This window comes from Scylla paramamosain, unplaced genomic scaffold, assembly GCF_035594125.1.
Source record: "Scylla paramamosain isolate STU-SP2022 unplaced genomic scaffold, ASM3559412v1 Contig1, whole genome shotgun sequence".
Taxonomy (NCBI): domain Eukaryota; kingdom Metazoa; phylum Arthropoda; class Malacostraca; order Decapoda; family Portunidae; genus Scylla; species Scylla paramamosain.
Genome location: NW_026973666.1, coordinates 588514 through 607278, shown reverse-complemented (window position 1 = coordinate 607278; position 18765 = coordinate 588514). Strand labels below are relative to the sequence as shown.

At 41.0% G+C, this 18765-nt stretch overlaps 1 protein-coding gene across 7 annotated transcripts in view; it reads right to left on the bottom strand.

Annotated features, from left to right (window-relative positions):
* Positions 1-18765, bottom strand: part of LOC135095827 (uncharacterized) — a 54306-nt gene that overhangs the window by 3126 nt on the left and 32415 nt on the right. For 4 of the 7 annotated variants that reach the window (XR_010264512.1, XM_063996951.1, XM_063996949.1 and 1 more), the window contains one exon: positions 8344-8471. Coding sequence is in view for 3 of the 7 variants with exons in the window: in XM_063996951.1 (XP_063853021.1) it covers positions 8344-8471 (128 nt within the window). In the remaining 4 variants the exon portion in view is untranslated. Of the gene's footprint in view, positions 1-8343; positions 8472-12124; positions 12308-13366; positions 13452-18765 lie in introns of all 7 variants that reach the window. The other 3 variants (XR_010264511.1, XR_010264513.1, XR_010264514.1) reach the window with 3 other exon arrangements.

The window sequence follows — 18765 nt, the reverse complement described above, 5'->3', positions numbered from 1 at the left end:
CCTCTCTCACATCTCTGCTTTGACGCCCAGGACGTGAGTGAATGAACATATGTTTCCCATACCGTTGCAGTAATTGCACTGTAACTCTCTTATTGAAGAGGCAAAGGGAAGACCTTTCCCCTGTTCTTACAAGATACATATTATATGCATTTAGCATCCAGTAAGTGGAAAAACATTTTCCTGCTCCATTTCATTGATTTCCTCAAGCAGTCAACACTGGTAATTTGCATATCACTTTTGTCAATAAGCCTCATATTTACGTTATAGTCATTTGCAATGTTGGGCTTGAAGATCTTGTTTTTTTGTTTTCCAGTCAGTTTTTCCCAGAGTTCTCCATTTCTCTGGTGTGAATGGTGGAGAGAAGACAAACTGGTTTCTTATCAGACCACAGCATCACCAGTATCCCATCTGACTGTGCTTTCTAAATGGTGCCTCTTGGTAACTTTTGAAGTATAAAAACATAAGAACATAAAGAATAAGGGAAGCTGCAAGAAGCGTGGCAGTCCCTGTATGAAATATACCTACCTATTTCCGTCTATCATCTCCATCCATAAACCTGTATAATCTTCTCTCAAAGCTCTCTAGTGTCCTAGCACTAACAACATGATTACTGAGTCCGTTCCACTCATCTACCACTCTATTTGAGAACCAGTTTTTTCCTATCTCCTTCCTAAACCTAAACCCCACCTCTCTCATCCTGCCTTATCTCTCTGAACTTCGTCCTGGACCTGACCTCACCCTGCATCTGTTGCCAGTCCACTCCTTGGAGATACCATTTTAATTCCTCAAAATCTGGTCTCCTAAAGTCAGATATTTTACTAGTGTTTTTGCTTCTAAAAGTTTCTTCCCAATGAATTTTCTGTTTTGTCTGAGTGTTCCTACTGCACCTGTTCTGTTCTCACTCAGATATTTGGCAAGTGCTGGGCTAATATAATAACTATCAGTGTAGAGCACATGCTCTTTTCCTAAGTAGTGCCTCATTAGGTGCTTGACAACAGCACCTGAAAAACCAAGAGGATCTTTCTTATGGATGTCTGCATCACTGGCCGAGTAAATAGTTACATCCAGTACTATTCCAGATTCACAGTCACACAAAATGAAGAGTTTCAGTCCAAACTTGTGATGCTTTGAGGGTATGTACTGCTTGAACTTGACCCTGCCCTTAAACAACAACAAAGATTCATCAATTACCAGTTTCTGGAAAGGCTTGAAGAATCTTCTAAATTTCTGTACAAGGTCTGTGAGGACTGGTCTGATTTTCCACAAAGGATCAGCCTCATCTTCCTCATTATTGGCAAAATGGAGGAAGCTCAGAATGGACTTATACCCATCTCTGGTGAGATACTCTGCAAACACAGATATGGAGAGTATATCACCTCATTTCCAGTAGTCTGTTAGGACATGTTTTTTTGGAGTGTGGCATAAGCAATGTGATGGCAAGAAAAACGAAGAGTTCTTCCCGTGTGATGTCACACCACTGTTTTTGATGCGAGTCTGGTGGATGTACATTTGCATTTTTTTTGTGCTTGATATCTATTTGTTTCTCTTACAATGTGGTCAAGCAACTTGTCATCCACATACTGAAGAAAGTAATCACATTCCTCAGGCTCTTCAGGCAATTGGTATTCATTAGTAATTCCAACGTCACCAGACCAAAGTCATGCAAATGTTGGACAGAATTGTCTGCAGAACTCCACTGAAAACTATATTCTGAGCCAGCTGTTGAAACGCTAGCATCAGCTGACGCCTCTGCACGTGTCCTTTTAGGAAGGGATGTTCTCTGTGATGATTTTATCACAAGTTTGTGTCTAGTCCCACCTTGTGATGCTGATGTTGAAGGCAGGTGTGTGTCAAAGTCACTATCCTCTTCATCATCATCAGAGAGTAAGTCATATTCACTTTCACTACAGGAATCCTCAAAGATATCAGAGCTGTCATATTCTGGCATTTGTGGTGGAGAAGCACTTGTTCCACCTGGTGCATCATGTGAATTCCCAGATACTTCCTCCAGGGTGAAATCAAAAACTTTTCGTCTCATCAACTCCTCTCCTCTAACTGACTGTGTTCAGCATCTCTCTCACCACTGCAATGTTGCATCTCTAGCTGTCTTCTACTGCTATTTTCATGTTAACTGCTCTTCTGATCATGCTAACTGCTCTTCTGATCTTGCTAACTGCATGCCTCCCCTCCTCCCACGGCCTCACTACACAAGACTTTCTTCTTTTTCTCACCCCTATTCTGTCCACCTCTCTAACGCAAGAGTTAACCAGTATTCTCAATCATTCATCCCTTTCTCTGGTAAACTCTGGAACTCCCTGTCTGCTTCTGTATTTCCACCTTCCTATGATGCGAATTCCTTCAAGAGGGAGGTTTCAAGACACTTATCCTTCAATTTTTGACTACTGCTTTGACCCTTTTATGGGACTGCAATTTCACTGGGCATTTTTTTTATTGGATTTTTGTTGCCCTTGGCCAGTGTCCATATTACATAAAAAAAAAAAAAAATTAGCTCTATAGCTCAAACTGAGGAGACGATCACGATCATGCAGTTTTCACACTCACCCCTCCAGCGATTGAGTTGCCATTTATTTTTTGTGTATGTGTGTACGTGCATTCTCTCTCTCTCTCTCTCTCTCTCTCTCTCTCTCTCTCTCTCTCTCATATTTCCTCATATTATCTTTCTTACTATAAATATGGAGAAAGTTCTGAGAAGGAGGTTTGAGGGAAAATACAAAAAAAAGATAAGGGGAACAGATAATGAATGGGTCACTGGGGATTGGCACACCAACCAGCACCAACCAACAGAGACAGAATTCTTTATTTCTTTCTTTCTTTATTATTATTATGAGAGAGAGAGAGAGAGAGAGAGAGAGAGAAACTGCTAATTCTCTAATTCACACACACACACACACACACACACACACACACACACATAGAGAGAGAGAGAGAGAGAGAGAGAGAGAGAGAGAGAGAGAGAGAGAGAGAGAGAGAGAGAGAGAGAGAGAGAGAGAGAGAGAGAGAGCAATGTTTGGAATAGTAACCATTTGAAGAAACATGAAGAACTGTAATTTAAGGAAAACAAGCCGTGTTAGGTGATATTGTGGCTACAACAGCAAAAGCAATATAAATAGACATCTTTTCACCAGGAACATCTCCCTCCTGCCCGGAGCCTTCCTGCAGCACGGAGCATCACGGTTGCCAGAAACCTTTTCTTTGTTTTTTTTTTTCCCCCTAGATTTTGCCAGTCCCCACACAGAAAATAAAAGTTTATTTTCATTATCCCTATTGCTAAAATATCATGCAAGAATAAGTAGACATGTAATATCTTCTCATACGAAAAACTATTTTACCCCGCATTTAGAGACCGTCAAGTTACAATACACCCTGCCGTTTAAGGGTTAATCTTCTCAAAACTGCGTTGTGTCAAGCACCAATCCTTGCTTTTCCTAATTTTGAGGAAGATTTCATCTTATACATAGACACTTCAGGCTTTGGAATTGGTACTGTTCTTATGCAAAAGGATTCACTTGGCAAAAATCACATATTAGCATGTGCTAGCAGACTTCTCATAAGTTAGAACAAAATTATGATGTCATGAAATGTGAAAGTCTTGCCATGATCTGGGTGTTACATCATTTTCCTGAACTCATAATAGGCTATAAAATTCGTGTTCACACTGATTACCACGCTGTCACAGAGACTTTCAAAGGCAACAACTTCACAGGTCAGTTTGCTTGCTGGCAACTCATGATTCAGGAATTCAACCCTACATTTTTGTATATTCCTGGTAAGGCAAGCTCAGTGGTTGATGCATTATCATGAAATATTGCCGCTATTTCAGCCATCGCAGATAATCCTGTCATGATGACCATTGATGAGATCAAGAAACATCAAAACTCAGACATGTTCTGTTCTAGTGTTGCATATTACCTTGAATCTGGTGACAAGACTAATCTTCCTAAGTTGCAAGTGAGTGCTGATATGTTTTTCATGCAAGACGGTCTCTTGTATAAGTTGAGTGATGTCTCTACTAACAATTCTAGTGGGAGTTTATTTCATCTCATGATACCTCAGTTGTTAGTGAGTCCCATCCTTCTAATCCATGATTCACCCCATGTAGGACACCCATGTCGAGACAGGAGCCTTTCACGAGCAAAATGATCATACTGCTGGCCAACTATGAGGAAAGATATCTTTCAGCATTGTGTGCTCTGTTCTCAGTGTGCTTCACACCATCCATCACTTGCTCATGACAGTCCCTCACTTCCTTACCACATTGCTTCAGCTCCTTGAGATTCAGTCTCAAGGAGCTGAATCTCAAGAATGTTTATCAATATCTTCTAATTTGCATGGATAGTTTCACCCGTTTCACCATTCTCGTTGCTCTCAAGGACAAAACTGCAAATTCTGTTGGTCATGCAATCATTGACAACACAGTTTGTCCTTAGGACTCTCCTCGTGTCCTCTTATCTGACAATGGCACTGAATTCAATAATGCTGTCTTACAAGAGATTTGTAAAAAAAAATCCTATAAAAAATGTAATATTGTCCCCCACTTGCCCAGATCAAATGGCAAAGTAGAGTGTTGTAATAAATGTATCCTTGACGTTCTGTGTTACATACCAGAAGCAAAGCACTCGTGGGATGAATGGCTTCCTCAGCTAGCCTGTTCTCTCAACTCACCGATTCACTCTACTATCAACAAGTCTCCTCATTTCATCCTGTTCGTTATAGACAAGCGTCTTCCATATGAATTTCTTCACAGTGCTCTGTGTCCTGTCTACAACAGGGATGACTATGTCAAATATCGTCCGTGTGATTTTCAGTACACTTATAAGGTCATTCATACTCGCCTCACTGCATCGCAAACTGAGATGTTGCAGAAACAACATCATAGAGTAACAGATTCTTCCATAGAAGTTGGTGATATCGTTTTCACCAGAGTTCACAAGTGCAACTGTAAGATAGATCCATTTTTCACTTGGCTACATCATGTAACTGAAACTCTCCATGGCCACAAAGTAAAAATTCTAGTTCTCAAAACCTTAGCAGAACAAATTCTCCATGTTGATCACTTGAAGTGCGTGAACAAAGGGTTTGATGATGAGTGTGCACGTCAGGTAACACTCCATTCTGATTCAACTGAACCTTAAAGCTCCTCAAGTCTAACTCCACACACACTTTCTTACTTCTTCGTTCTCACTCTAAGGTTTGATCATTCAGTTTCAATATCCTGTGTATATATATATATATATATATATATATATATATATATATATATATATATATATATATATATATATATATGCATATTTCTCTTATATATATTGTATATGTAATGTATTATATTAGCATGTCTGTATATTATTATTAAGGTTATTGCTTTCATACTCTCTCTCTCTGGTGTCATGTATTATCTATTAATTGTTCATATCTTATTGCTCTCATTATTATTATGTTCAAATGCAAGGATGAACTTTTTTGTGGGGGAAGGCACTGTATCGGTCACATCAGTCATAACAATTATTAGTGTATATATATATATTCATCACTCATATATTTTAAATTTTTTTCCATGTGTACTGTCCTCACAAGGCCAGTCTCATCTATTTTTAACCTTTCTCCTTCCTATCTCCATCTCAAGGGAATACCACACTGTCCCTACATTTCTGCCAGCCCATAGGGAAAACACCTGCATTGTCTTCCTCCCAGGTCATTGGCCAGAATAATGACCTCTGCCATTGGTTCCTTCACTTCATTTAGAGACACCTAATTAGTCATCCCTTCATCTCAGATTCTGAATCCTGATCCATTTCTTTCACATAAATAGGGCCTGTATGTGTAACTAGACATCAGTTCAGTTCAGAGGAGAGATCAGTGACATCAGTTCAGATCAGATTAGTTCAGAGAGAGATCAGAGACAGATCAGTTCAGAGTCTGTGTTCAGAAAGTGAGAATCAAGCATCGTCACGTCTGTCATAATCTGTGTCTCGGTATCACACATGTACATCTCTGTCTATCATTAAATCAAGAAGTACTATACATTCTTTGTGTTGCCTTTACTTGCACAGTCAACCATAATCTAAACCACTACCCACGTACTCCAAGCCACCAGTAATTCATCAGAGAATCAACAAGCCACCACGATTTATCCTGCCACCATCATCTCCAGCAACATCTAGTAAGTCAAGTAACCAGTGACAACAATCTAGTACAAGTGGCAGTGCAGTCTCAATCAGAAACAGCAGTATCCAACTACCATCAGTAGAGAAGCAAGCATTACTGAATCAGTAATTTATCTCTCTCCCTTTCAAGGAGATGAATATTGTATTACTGGGTAGGGAGTGTTATAATTCCTCACCAGGAGTGGGTGATCTGTTACGAGGGCAGTTTTCCCCTGGAGTATTATACCACGACTGTATATATTGTCTCTCATCATGACTGAATTTCCCTACATGTGGTTGTCGATCCTTTTCCAGCTGTGGGGAGTTAATTGTTGTATTTCCCTTGTCTTTAGTAGGTAAAAATCACTGGCCATCTCAATTGTATAATCTGGTGTTATGAGTGGTGGTAAGAAAGGTGCATGATTCAAAAGTGGACCTTGTAATCCATATTAAGGACCAGCACCAAGTCATGTAGGAGGTAACTTAGGGGGAACTAGTCCAGTTGCGGTAGCTTTGCAAAGGGGCTGGAAAGTGTGTGTGTGTGTGTGTGTGTGTGTGTGTGTCTATACGAGGTGTGTCATTAAAGTTCCAGGACTGGTGCCACACAAGTTTTATTTCACATCCAGGCTACAAACTATAGGTTATCTCCTTCGAAGTAATCCCCCTGGCACCGCATGCACTTGTCCATCCTTCTCTGCCAGGCTTGCATGCACTGCTGGAAGGATTCTTGCGGGATGCTCCTCAGCTCCGTCGTCACGGCCTTTTTGATGTCGTCCGCATCATCAAAACGGGTCCCCTTCATGACCTCCTTGAGCTTGGGGAAGAGGAAGAAGTCGCACGGAGCGAGGTCAGGTGAGTAGGGCGGTTGCTCCAGCACGGCGATGTTCTTCTTGGCCAAGAACTCTCTGATGCTCAGGGCATTGTGAGCAGGCGCATTGTCGTGGTGAAGCAGCCACGAGTTGCCCTGCCACAACTCCCGCCTCTTCTCGCGCACTGCACGAAGCAGACGCCGCAGTACTTCTTTGTACACATGTTGGTTGACTGTCTGGCCCTGTGGCAAGAACTCGCAGTGGACGATGCCCCTCACATCGAAGAAAGCGATCAACATGACCTTGAAGCTGGACCTGGACTGCCTTGCTTTCTTCGGCCGTGGCGACGCCGGACTCTTCCATTGAAGGCTCTGGCGTTTGGTCTCCGGGTCGTACTCAAATACCCAGGACTCATCGCCGGTGATGACTCTCCTGAGCAAGTCTGGTTCAGTTTCCAGACGCTCGAGGATGTCCTGACACACCTGCATGCGTCGTCCCTTCTGGTCATCGTTCAGGAGTCTCGGCACCATCTTCGCACAGACTTTCCGCATGCCCAGATCTTCAGTGATAATCTTCCACACGCTGTTGTGGTTCATGCCAAGCTCATCTGCGATCTTTCGAACAGTCAACCGACGATCGTCACGCACCATCTGCTTGACACGCTCAACATTGGCCTCATTCCTGCTCGTTGAGGGTCTTCCACTCCTGGGGTCATCTTCCACGTCCTCCCGGCCCTCTTTGAACCTCTTGCACCACTCAAAAACACGTGAGCGTGACATTGTCTCATCCCCGTACACTTTTTGCAGCATACCCAGTGCTTCTGACGGCGTTTTCCCCAACTGCACCAAAAACTTCAAGTTTGTTCGCTGTTCAGCGCTCATTGTTAAACGACCTGCAACAGAGGACATGATTTTAAAAGCACGTAAGAAAAAGATTAGTGACTGTAGAGGGTTGGGAGCGCAGTTGTATACTCCAGAAGGATTACTTTGAAGGGGAAATATGGTGGTTTGTGGCTTGGGTTTGAAATTCATCTTTTAGGACACCAGTCCTGGAACTTTAATGACACACCTCGTATATATATATATATATATATATATATATATATATATATATATATATATATATATATATATATATATATATATATATATATATATATATATATATATATAGTATGTGTGTGTGTGTGTGATGACCAAGATAGGCAGAATACTTCTGTAATCTGACTCTGGTTTATGTACCCACATCCTACACTTTTAATGAGAGAGAGAGAGAGAGAGAGAGAGAGAGAGAGAGAGAGAGAGAGAGAGAGAGAGAGAGAGAGAGAGAGAGAGAGAGAGAGAGAGAGAGAGAGAGAAATACAGTGTTACCGTGTTGAGGTGGATGAAGTAGTAGGCCCTGCCCTGGCTCTGCAGGAGCAGTGCCAGCAGATAAGTGGTGCAGGTGAGGTGACTCATGGGTTGCCACACTGGTTGGGACAGGAACCAGTCCACTAAATCTGGAGAAAGAAGAAACTAAGTTAGAAGATAAGTGAGAGGAACAGATCAAGAAGTGATAAAGAGGTGAGAAACAACAGAAAAGAAGAAAAACAAGATTCAGATGAAGAATGACAGGAAAAGAAGATGAGGAATGAGAGAAAATAAGAAAAGATAACTAAAGACTGAAAGAAAAGAAAAGCAACAGGAAAACAAGATTAAGATGAGAAATGACAGGAAAACAAGGAAAATTATATTAAGATGAGGTATGATAGAAAAGAAAAACAAGATTAAGATAATGAGGAATGACAGAAAAAGAAAAGCAAGATTAAGATAATGAGGAATGACAGGGAAAGAAAAGCAAGATTAACATAATGAGGAATAACAGGAAAACAAGAATAGAGATTAAGATGGGCTGAGACAGGAAGCTGTCCACCAAACTGTGACCAATGACAGGAAATGATGATTAAGATGATGATGAATGGTGGAAAACGATGAACATGAAAAGTGAAGTGAAAAAAAATAACAATGACCCTACACACACACACACAAACACACAGACAAAGAATAAAGCTAAAGATGCAAGAAAGAAACAGGGATTGTCACATTTGGGCCTGATGGTTTCTTGCAGCTTCCTCTCAGCTCACCCTGAACAATGAGTCCTCAAGTTCCTATGCCATGTTGTAAAATGGTTTTGGGCATAGGTCAGTCGAAGCCAGCCTATGTAAGCATCAACAATGCTCACTCACTTATCTGTGCTATAATGTAAAGTCATAATCTAGGACATAAAATCAAATCTACTGTATGTGCAGAAAAACACATGTAAGGCATACACTAACTAAAAAAATCATAAAATATATCGGTAAAAATCAGTCAAAGGTAATGTAAGGGGTCAAGCACTGCCAATGTCACGACCACCACACAGCATAAGTTTAGACAGTCATAAACTGAGGACACTCAATTTCCATTGTGACATGCAAACACCGTCACCAACAACACAGTGGCCCAGGCCACTCAGTGCCTGCCGCCATACACCACCTGCGTCATCAACTAAAGCATTGGCACCACCAGCTGAACATGCCAAACACCACATGGCAGAAATTCATACTGTCATACACTGAGGAGTCCCTGTATAGCAACCCTCCATATCCACTGTGACATGCAAACACCACCCACACCAGCACAGCGTCCCAGGCCAGCCAGTGCCCGCCGCCATACACCACCTGCATCATCACCTCATAGGGCACGAGTACCACCACCCTGTTGTAGCTGAACATGATGAACACCACCAGAAGCCTGGCGACTGCAGTCACTGTCCACCCCGTTGTGACCATCAACTGTGGGGGTTTCGGTTTGGGTTGGGTTGGTTAAGGTTATGTTGGATTAGGTTAGGTTTGGTTGAACTATCACTAGAATCATGTACCCTTGAAAATCCCAGTAACTCCATCATATCACACCACCACATAACATAAACATGTGGGAGAATGCAAGAAACCACACACCACCACACTACACATCACGCAACACCACATACCACACATCGCACATACCACACCACACATCACACACACCACGCCACTACACATCATACTCTTAGCCCTATTGGCTCCGGGTGGATAGTAGTAGTAGTAATAATAGTAGTAGATAAGTTTATATACCAGGCTAGGAATCCCACATGGGGCAGCCCAAAGTACCACACACCATGCACACCACTCACTTCATTCATCTTGTATCTGGTATTGCCTTGTTGTTAGAGGAGGAGAAAAATAATGTACTGTTGTTTAAATTGCCAAACAATTCACACACACACAAAGGAGAAATATAAGGTCAACTTTAAGGAAGATTGTGGAATAGCAAACTAAGGTTTGAATGAATGAATGAATGACAGCTTGCTAAGGGAAAAAGTTGTTCAAGTGATCAAGCAGAATGAAAACTTGGTGACACACAGCAAATAGGAAAAAGACTGTAATGGTATTTGGTTTAAAGGAGAAGTGTGCACCAAAGAGGCATGAAAGAGAAAAGAAAGAAAAGAGGTGTGTGGATAAAATGTAGAGACAATACAAGAAGACAAGGAATTGACAGAAGAGATTGAAGAAGTTCAAAGATTGGGCAGATATATTTTTTTTTTCATGTAGGAGGGACACTGGCCAAGGGCAAAAAAAAATCCAATAAAAAAATTGCCCACTGAAATGCCAGTCCCATAAAAGGGTCCAAAGTGGTAGTCAAAAATTGAAGGATAAGTATCTTGAAACCTTCTTGAAGGAATTCAAGTCATAGGAAGGTGGAAATACAGAAGCAGGCAGGGAGTTCCAGAGTTTACCAGAGAAAGGGATGAATGATTGAGAATACTGGTTAACTCTTGTGTTAGAGAGGTGGACAGAATAGGGTTGAGAGAAAGAAGAAAGTCTTGTGCAGCGAGGCCATGGGAGGAGGGGAGGCATGCAGTTAGCAAGACAGAAGAGCAGTTAGCATGAAAATAGCGGTAGAAGACAGCTAGAGATGCAACATTGCGGCGATGAGAAAGAGGCTGAAGACAGTCAGTTAGAGGAGAGGAGTTGATGAGACAAAAAGCTTTTGATTCCACCCTGTCTAGAAGAGCAGTATGAGTGGAACCCCCCAGACATGTGAAGCACACTCCATACATGGATGGATAAGGCCCTTGTACAGAATTAGCAGCTGGGGGGGTGAGAAAACTGGCGGAGATGTCTGAGCATGGACAGCGTCCCATTAAGATAAGATTTAGGTTACAAGCAGCAACTGAAGAAATGATAGGAAAAGCTTGGAAATTGACCAGAGTTGGAGTAAAAACAAGTGTGGATAAGAAAAGATAGGACCAGAGGAGAGAGAGACTATAAATGACCTAAGAGGAGAAAAAAAAAAAAAAAAAAAAAAAAAGAGATGAGGCAGTTCTATTGGAGGGTCATAGACATGAGACTGAGAAAGTGGTACAGGAAAAATGACAATGCAGAGGGGGATGATTAAAAGTGGCATATACAAACATACAGTAAATGGTTTGATGTCAGCAGTATTGGAAGTTAAAGATTATTGAAAAGAAAAACCAGATGTCATGGGAATTGTTGAAACAAAACTGGTGAGTGATGTGGACGTTTTACATACTGGAGATGGAAAATACAACTGGATGAAAAACAGAAAATGTAATCAGGCTGGAGGTGTGATGCTACTAGTTAGGAAAGAATTGACAGTGGAGTTTATTACATATGGAGAGGGGCAGGCAGAAGTACTGAAAATAAGCTTAAAAAGAAATCTGGGAAGATTCCAAAATAATGTAATAACTTATGTCCCCCTTAATTCCAACTCACGGGGAGAGGAATAATACAAGAGAATACTGGAAGACACAAGGGCATGTTTATCCAAGTTGCTTGAAGAAAATCAAGACGTACTAGTGATGGGAGACTTTACAGTAGGGTAGGCAACAACAAATTTAATTTGTTTCAATGTAGCGTTGTTATAGTGAATGTGCATAATGGCGACTGAAGAATCGATGAAAAAATTTTATTGGTTCCAAGAAACCAGAAAATAATATACAAATACCAAATTTTTTAATAAAATACATAAAAATGAGCACATTTGCACTATTACACTTGAGTTAACACAATAAATACAATACCCTCCCGAATTTTGGGTTGCTTTGCAAGTAGCAGTCACATTTACCTACCGTAGGCATTAGGCATATACACAGAGTATAGTAAATTCCGCCTAAGTCGTAGCCACGTCTCTCTCTCTCTCTCTCTCTCTCTCTCTCAACATCTCTGATTAGCTTTGATTAGCTTCTACTTGAGAGTAAAGGACATAGTGCAAGAGAGAGAGAGATGGATGAGCTGACTCCATGTGCTTGGACCTAAAAAAAAAAGAAAAAAAAATATTTATAAAGTACTGTACAAAAGGCTAATATGGGAATTGAAAAAAATATAGGTGGACTGGGAGGATCATTATTAAGATGTATAATTTACTTTTTGAAGGACAGAGAAATGAGGACAGTAATCTGAGGCAACAAGTCAAAATGTTGCAATATATGTAAATGACATGATGGAATGGGTGACAAGTCTCTTTGCTGATGATGCTAAGATTATGAGTAAAGTAACAAAGAAGACTGTGAAGCTCTGAATCAAGACTTAATTCAGATACTGAGGTGGAACATAGAGTTTAATGACAAGAAATGTAGTGTGGTGGAGTTTTGAAGTGTGAGAACAGAAGACAGGTACTATTTGGGAAATGAGAAATTTACTATAAGAACAGAAGAAAAAGATCTGGGAGTAACCATTTCTAATAAATTCTCATTTGAGAAGCATATAAACAAGATGAGTGGAGAAACAAAATCTGCTGAGAAACACCAAGTTGGCATTCACCTTTACTGATGAAGATATGATAAAAAAAATTATGACAACAATGATACATCCAATATTGGAGTACACAGCATTAGAGTGGTCACCAAGTTTAAAGAAGGATATCAGAAAGCTAGGAAGAATTCAGAGCTGCAACTAAGATCCCTACAAGTCTAAGACGGTATAGTTATGAAAAGAGAGATTGAAGAGATTGGACCTGGCTACACTGGAAAAATGGAGGGAAAGAGGTGATCCAATAACACTACATAGCATATTGAAATGGATGGAAAAGTTGAACAGGGATGATCTTGTGATACCAGATACGAGAGGTACCAGGGGACATGAAAGGAAACTGAAAAGAAGTGTTTGCAGAAGAGACATCAAGATACAGCTTTCCTCACAGAAGCATAGCAGTGTGGTATGAACTTATTGATGAGACTGTGTGTGCCAAGACAGTCCATAAATTTAAAGAAAATTTGGATAAAAGTCAATATGGAGATGAGACACCACAAGCCTTGTGTATCTTATCTTGTATCTTACAACTGGGTAAACACACACACACACACACATCTTACCACAAAGAACAGTAGTATATTAGCTATATTCAAATAAGGTATGGTCTGCTGGTGGCACCAAATCACCCACACCATCAAAAGTGTTCTGAAAGAGAGGGAAGAGTTTAACAGGCTCTAGATTTTAAAGGCGTTTTCATGACTCCAGTGTAGTTTAACCGGTTCTTGCGGAAGTTACTGGTGTTTTCATGGGTGTTTTCATACATGTAGTAATGGAAGTTACTGGGATTTTCAAGGGTTTAATAGGCTCTAGTCAAGTGTTTGCCCTGGTGGGAAGGAATAGTGGCAGTAGTAGTAAGTCTATTTACCTATCTATATGCTAGGCCAGCAATCCCACACAGGGTGGCCCACACAAGGCACCACACACACATTGGTCACACTCTTAGCCCCATCACCCCCTGCTGGAAAGGGATAGTAGTAGTAGTAGTAGTAGTAGTAGTAGTAGTAGTAGTAGTAGTAGTAGTAGTAGTAGTAGTAGTAGTGGTAGTAGTAGTAGTAGTAGTAGTAGCAGCAGTAGCAGTAGTCCATCTACCTTAGCCTCGCCAGCACCTGGTGGAAAAGGACAGTAGTAGTAGTAGTAGTAGTAGTAGTAGTAGTAGGAGGAGGAGGAGGAGGAGGAGGAGGAGGAGGAGGAGGAGGAGGAGGAGGAGGAGGAGGAGGAGGAGGAGGAGGAGGAGGAGGAGGAGCAGCAGCAGCAGCAGCAGCAGCAGCAGCAGCAGCAGCAGCAGTAGTAGTAGTAGTAGTAGTAGTAGTAGTAGTAGTAGTAATAGTAATAGTCTATCTATCTGTCTGTACACCTTAGCTGCAGCAGCAGCAGTAGTTTATCTATCCATCTTAGCCTTGTTGGCCCCTGATGGAAAGGAAGACTATAGTATGTTGTGTGCAGTGATGTAAGATAATGTAGAAAGACAAATGAAGAAAGAAGGATGGGAAGAAAACAAAGGAGAAGAGAGGCAGGCTGGGGACAAGAGTTGATGGGTCTCCCATGTGTAGCCTATTTGCAGTACTTGACAGAACTCTCAACACGTGTAGAGTTGTTTGTATTCCCCAATTTATTTCTCCTACTTATAAATGTCCTTTCAAATTGAGTCTCATTATAGGTACTGGGGGAGAATCAGAGACAGACCTCGGAGGAGGAGGAGGCCTTTTGAGCAATCTGAGTATGCAGGGCTAAGTTGTGGCCTTGTTGTTTCCTGTTATGCTCATTGTTTGTTTGTGATGTGTGCATGCCCTATTTGAATTTGATGTAATTTTCCCTGAGTAGTTATGTGTTGAGTTTGAATTTGCTGTCTCCTAAAATTTTTGTAACTGAACATCTTCCAAAAATTTTTGTTTATGAGAGGGTGTGTTGTATGCAGCAATGTAAGACGGTGTAAAAAGAAGAATGAAGAAAGAAAGATAGGAAGAAGACGAAGGAGAAGAAAGACAGGCAAGGGACAAGACTAGCTGGGTCCCCGATGTGTAGCCTATTCACAGCACTTAGTATAACTCTCACCCATGCAGTTATTTATATTCCCCATTTTATTTTTTTTCACTTCTAAATGTTCTTTCAGATTGAGTCTCACTCAGCGGTTAGTAGAACAATTGCCCTTTACCAAGACATAATCAGTATTCATCCAAACCCCATAGTTTGGTCATGATTATTTTCTGAAAGCAATTGTTTTGTTCATGTAAGCCAGCACTGAGTGAGGCGAGGCAGCAGGTGTGTGTGTGTGTGTGTGTGTGTGTGTGTGTGTGTGTGTGTGTGTGTGTGTGTGTGTGTGTGTGTGTGTGTGTGTGTGTGTGTGTGTGTGTGTGTGTGTGTGTCTTGTACCACCCCCTTTGTAGCCAAGTGGGAGAGCATTCCACCCTGCTTTCCCATGCTTTCAAGTCAGTCACCGTTCAGCCGCCGCAAGAGATAGCTGTATGAAAGCAGACAGCGTTATTTGGAGGAGATTAGGAGGGTGTTTCAGTTAGATGGGCCAGTTGCTTTAAGGAGGATCATTGAGTAGTAACCAGCAGTATGCCCTGGCCTATATGGGTAGCACAGGAGTCTCCATATTAGCCTGCCAAGGAGTGTAGTTAGTTGGAATGCACTCACTACATAATTGGATGTGACTTCTTGGCAAGGCTAAAGCAAGCTTAGTTTGAATACAGTGAGAGGTGAATTACCCTCCTGTTTGTTTTGTGGGTACTGTCTGTATACGTGTTGTCTTGTCAAATGCTACTGCGTTGCAGAGGTCCTTTTTTTTAAGCTTGCCCACAGAGAATTACTTTACACTGCCTTGCAGTAATTTATCTTTCTTCCTTTTGGGAAGAGGGATATTATACTGCCTGGCAGAGAGGACTATAATTCCTTGTTGGGTATGGGCGGTCTGTTACCGTGGGCAGTAATCCTCCAAGGCATTATACCTTGACCTTATGTGTATTTATCGCTTGTTTTGACTTTCTTTTCCAAGAACGTGGATAGCAATTCTTTCCCAGGTGTTGGAATTTATTGTTGTTGTATTATTTCCTTGACTGTTGGTGGGAAAAACAGACTGGCATGAGCAACCTAGTAGTAGTAGCAGTAGTCTATCTTAGTCTTTGTATCATCACTGTGATGATAGTTAATGGATGAGGTGATGGGTCATAAGATGTATGGGCTCATAAGATGCAGCCAATTTTGGCAGACACTGGAAAAAAAACAATAATAATATAAATAAAATAAATAAAAAAATTTAAGGAAATAAAAAAATAAAATAAAATAAAATAAAAAAATAAGAAAAAAAAAAATAAATAAATGATTTAAATGGATTTAAAGTCTGAATATGAAGTGAGAGATTTCACCTGACATTTGAAGACTATCACATGCATTTAGATCATTATTAGATCCCAATATTTTGCATTTAAAAACTTTAATATTTGCTAGTAGCCTACATACCAATCCTCTGGGAGATGTAAACATGTACCTGGCATATGGCGTCGGCAGTGACTGAGAGACTACAAGGGTAATAAAGTTTGTTCATAAGAATTTTAAAAGATAAGTGCAATTTTTAATTGTATGAAAGTGTGTCTTGCCTCAAGGAGTAATGACATCACACTGTAAAGAATGCAGTGAAGCTTGCCCATGTCACCGGGTTCGGCGTGTAACCGACCACGTGTTTGTTTTGGTACATGCAATACATGGTGTATGGTCACTTACATAAATTCTTCCTGACTGGTGTCATTCTATATGAATTTTTGGTAAGTATGACCTGTTATATATTGTTACCTTGAAAGAAAGAGCTGTTTTGTGGTGTAATTTTTTATTTTTTTTTTTATGTAGGAGGGACACTGGCCAAGGGCAACAAAAATTCGATAAAAAAAAAAAAAAAAAAAAAAAAAAAAGCCCACTGAAATGCCAGTACCATAAAAAGGATCCAAAGTGGTAGTCAAAAATTGAAGGATAAGTGTCTTGAAACTTCCCTCGAAGGAATTCAAGTCATAGGAAGGTGGAAACACAGGAGCAGGCAGGGAGTTCCAGAGTTTACCAGAGAAAGGGATGAATGATTGAGAATACTAGTTAACTCTTGCATTAGAGAGGTGGACAGAATAGGGGTGGGAGAAAGAAGAAAGTCTTGTGCAGCGAGGCTGTGGGAGGGAAGGCATGCAGTTAGCAAGATCAGAAGAGCAGTTAGCATGAAAATAGCAGTAGAAGACAGCTAGAGATGCAACATTGCAGCAATAAGAGAGAGGCTGAAGACAATCAGTTAGAGGAGAGGAGATGATGAGACAAAAAGCTTTTCATTCCACCCTGTCTAGAAGAGCAGTATGAGTGGAACCCCCCAGACATGTAAAGCATACTCCATACATGGACAGTTAAGACTCTTGTACAGAGTTAGCAGCTGGGGGGGTGAGAAAAACTGGTGGAGACGTCTCAGAACGCCTAACTTCATAGAAGCTGTTTTAGCTAGAGATGATATGTGAAGTTTCAGTTCAGATTATAAGTAAAGGACAGACCAAGGATGTTCAGTGTAGAAGAGGGGAACAGTTGAGTGTCATTGAAGAAGAGGGGATAGTTGTCTGGAAGGTTGTGTCGAGTTGATAGATGGAGGAATTGAGTTTTTGAGGTATTGAACAATACCAAGTTTGCTCTGCCACAATCAGAAATTTTAGAAAGATCAGAAGTCAAGCATTTTGTGGCTTCCCTGCGTGAAGTGTTTACCTCCTGAAGGGTTGGACGTCTATGAAAAGACGTGGAAAAGTGCAGGGTGGTATCATCAGCGTAGGAGTGGATAGGACAAGAAGTTTGGTTTAGAAGATCATTAATGAATGATAAGAGAGTGGATGACAGGGCAGAACCCTGAGGAACACCACTGTTAATAGATTTAGGAGAAGAACAGTGACCGTCTACCATAGCAGCAATAGAACGGTCAGAGAGAAAACTTGAGATGAAGTTACAGAGAGAAGGATAGAAGCCGTAGGAGGGTAGTTTGGAAATCAAAGTTTTGTGCCAGACTCTATCAAAAGCTTTTGATATGTCCAAGGGAACAGCAAAAGTTTCACCAAAATCTCTAAAAGAGGATGACCAAGACTCAGTAAGGAAAGCCAGAAGATCACCAGTAGAGCAGCCTTGACGGAACCCGTACTGGCGATCAGATAGAAGGTTGTGAAGTGATAAATGTTTAAGAAGAATCTTGTTGAGGATAAATTCAAAAACTTTAGATAGGCAGGAAATTAAAGCAATAGGACGGTAGTTTGAGGGATTAGAATGGTCATCCTTTTTAGGAACAGGTTGAATGTAGGAAAACTTCCAGCAAGAAGGAAAGGTAGATGTTGACAGACAGAGCTGAAAGAGTTTGACTAGGCAAGGTGCAAGCACGGAGACAGTTTCGGAGAACAATAGGAGGGACCCCATCAGGTCCATAAGCCTTCTGAGGGTTTAGGCCAGCGAGGGCATGGAAAACATCATTGCGAAGAATTTTAATATGTGGCATGAAGTAGTCAGAGGGTGGAGGAGAGGGAGGAACAAGCCCAGAATCGTCCAAGGTAGAGTTTTTAACAAAGGTTTGAGCGAAGAGTTCAGCTTTAGAAATAGATGTGGTAGTAGTGGTGCCATCTGGTTGAAATAGAGGAGGGAAAGAAGAAGAAGCAAAGTTATTGGAGACATTTTTGGCTAGATGTCAGAATCACGATGGGACTTAGATCTTGAAAGGTTTTGACACTTATTGTTAATGAAGGAGTTTTTGGCTAGTTGGAGAACAGACTTGGCATGGTTCCGGGCAGAAATATAAAGTGCGTGAGATTCTGGTGATGGAAGGCTTAAGTACCTTTTGTGGGCCACTCTCTATCACGTATAGCACGAGAACAAGCTGTGTTAAACCAAGGTTTAGAAGGTTTAGGATGAGAAAAAGAGTGAGGAATGTATGCCTCCATGCCAGACACTATCACCTCTGTTGTGC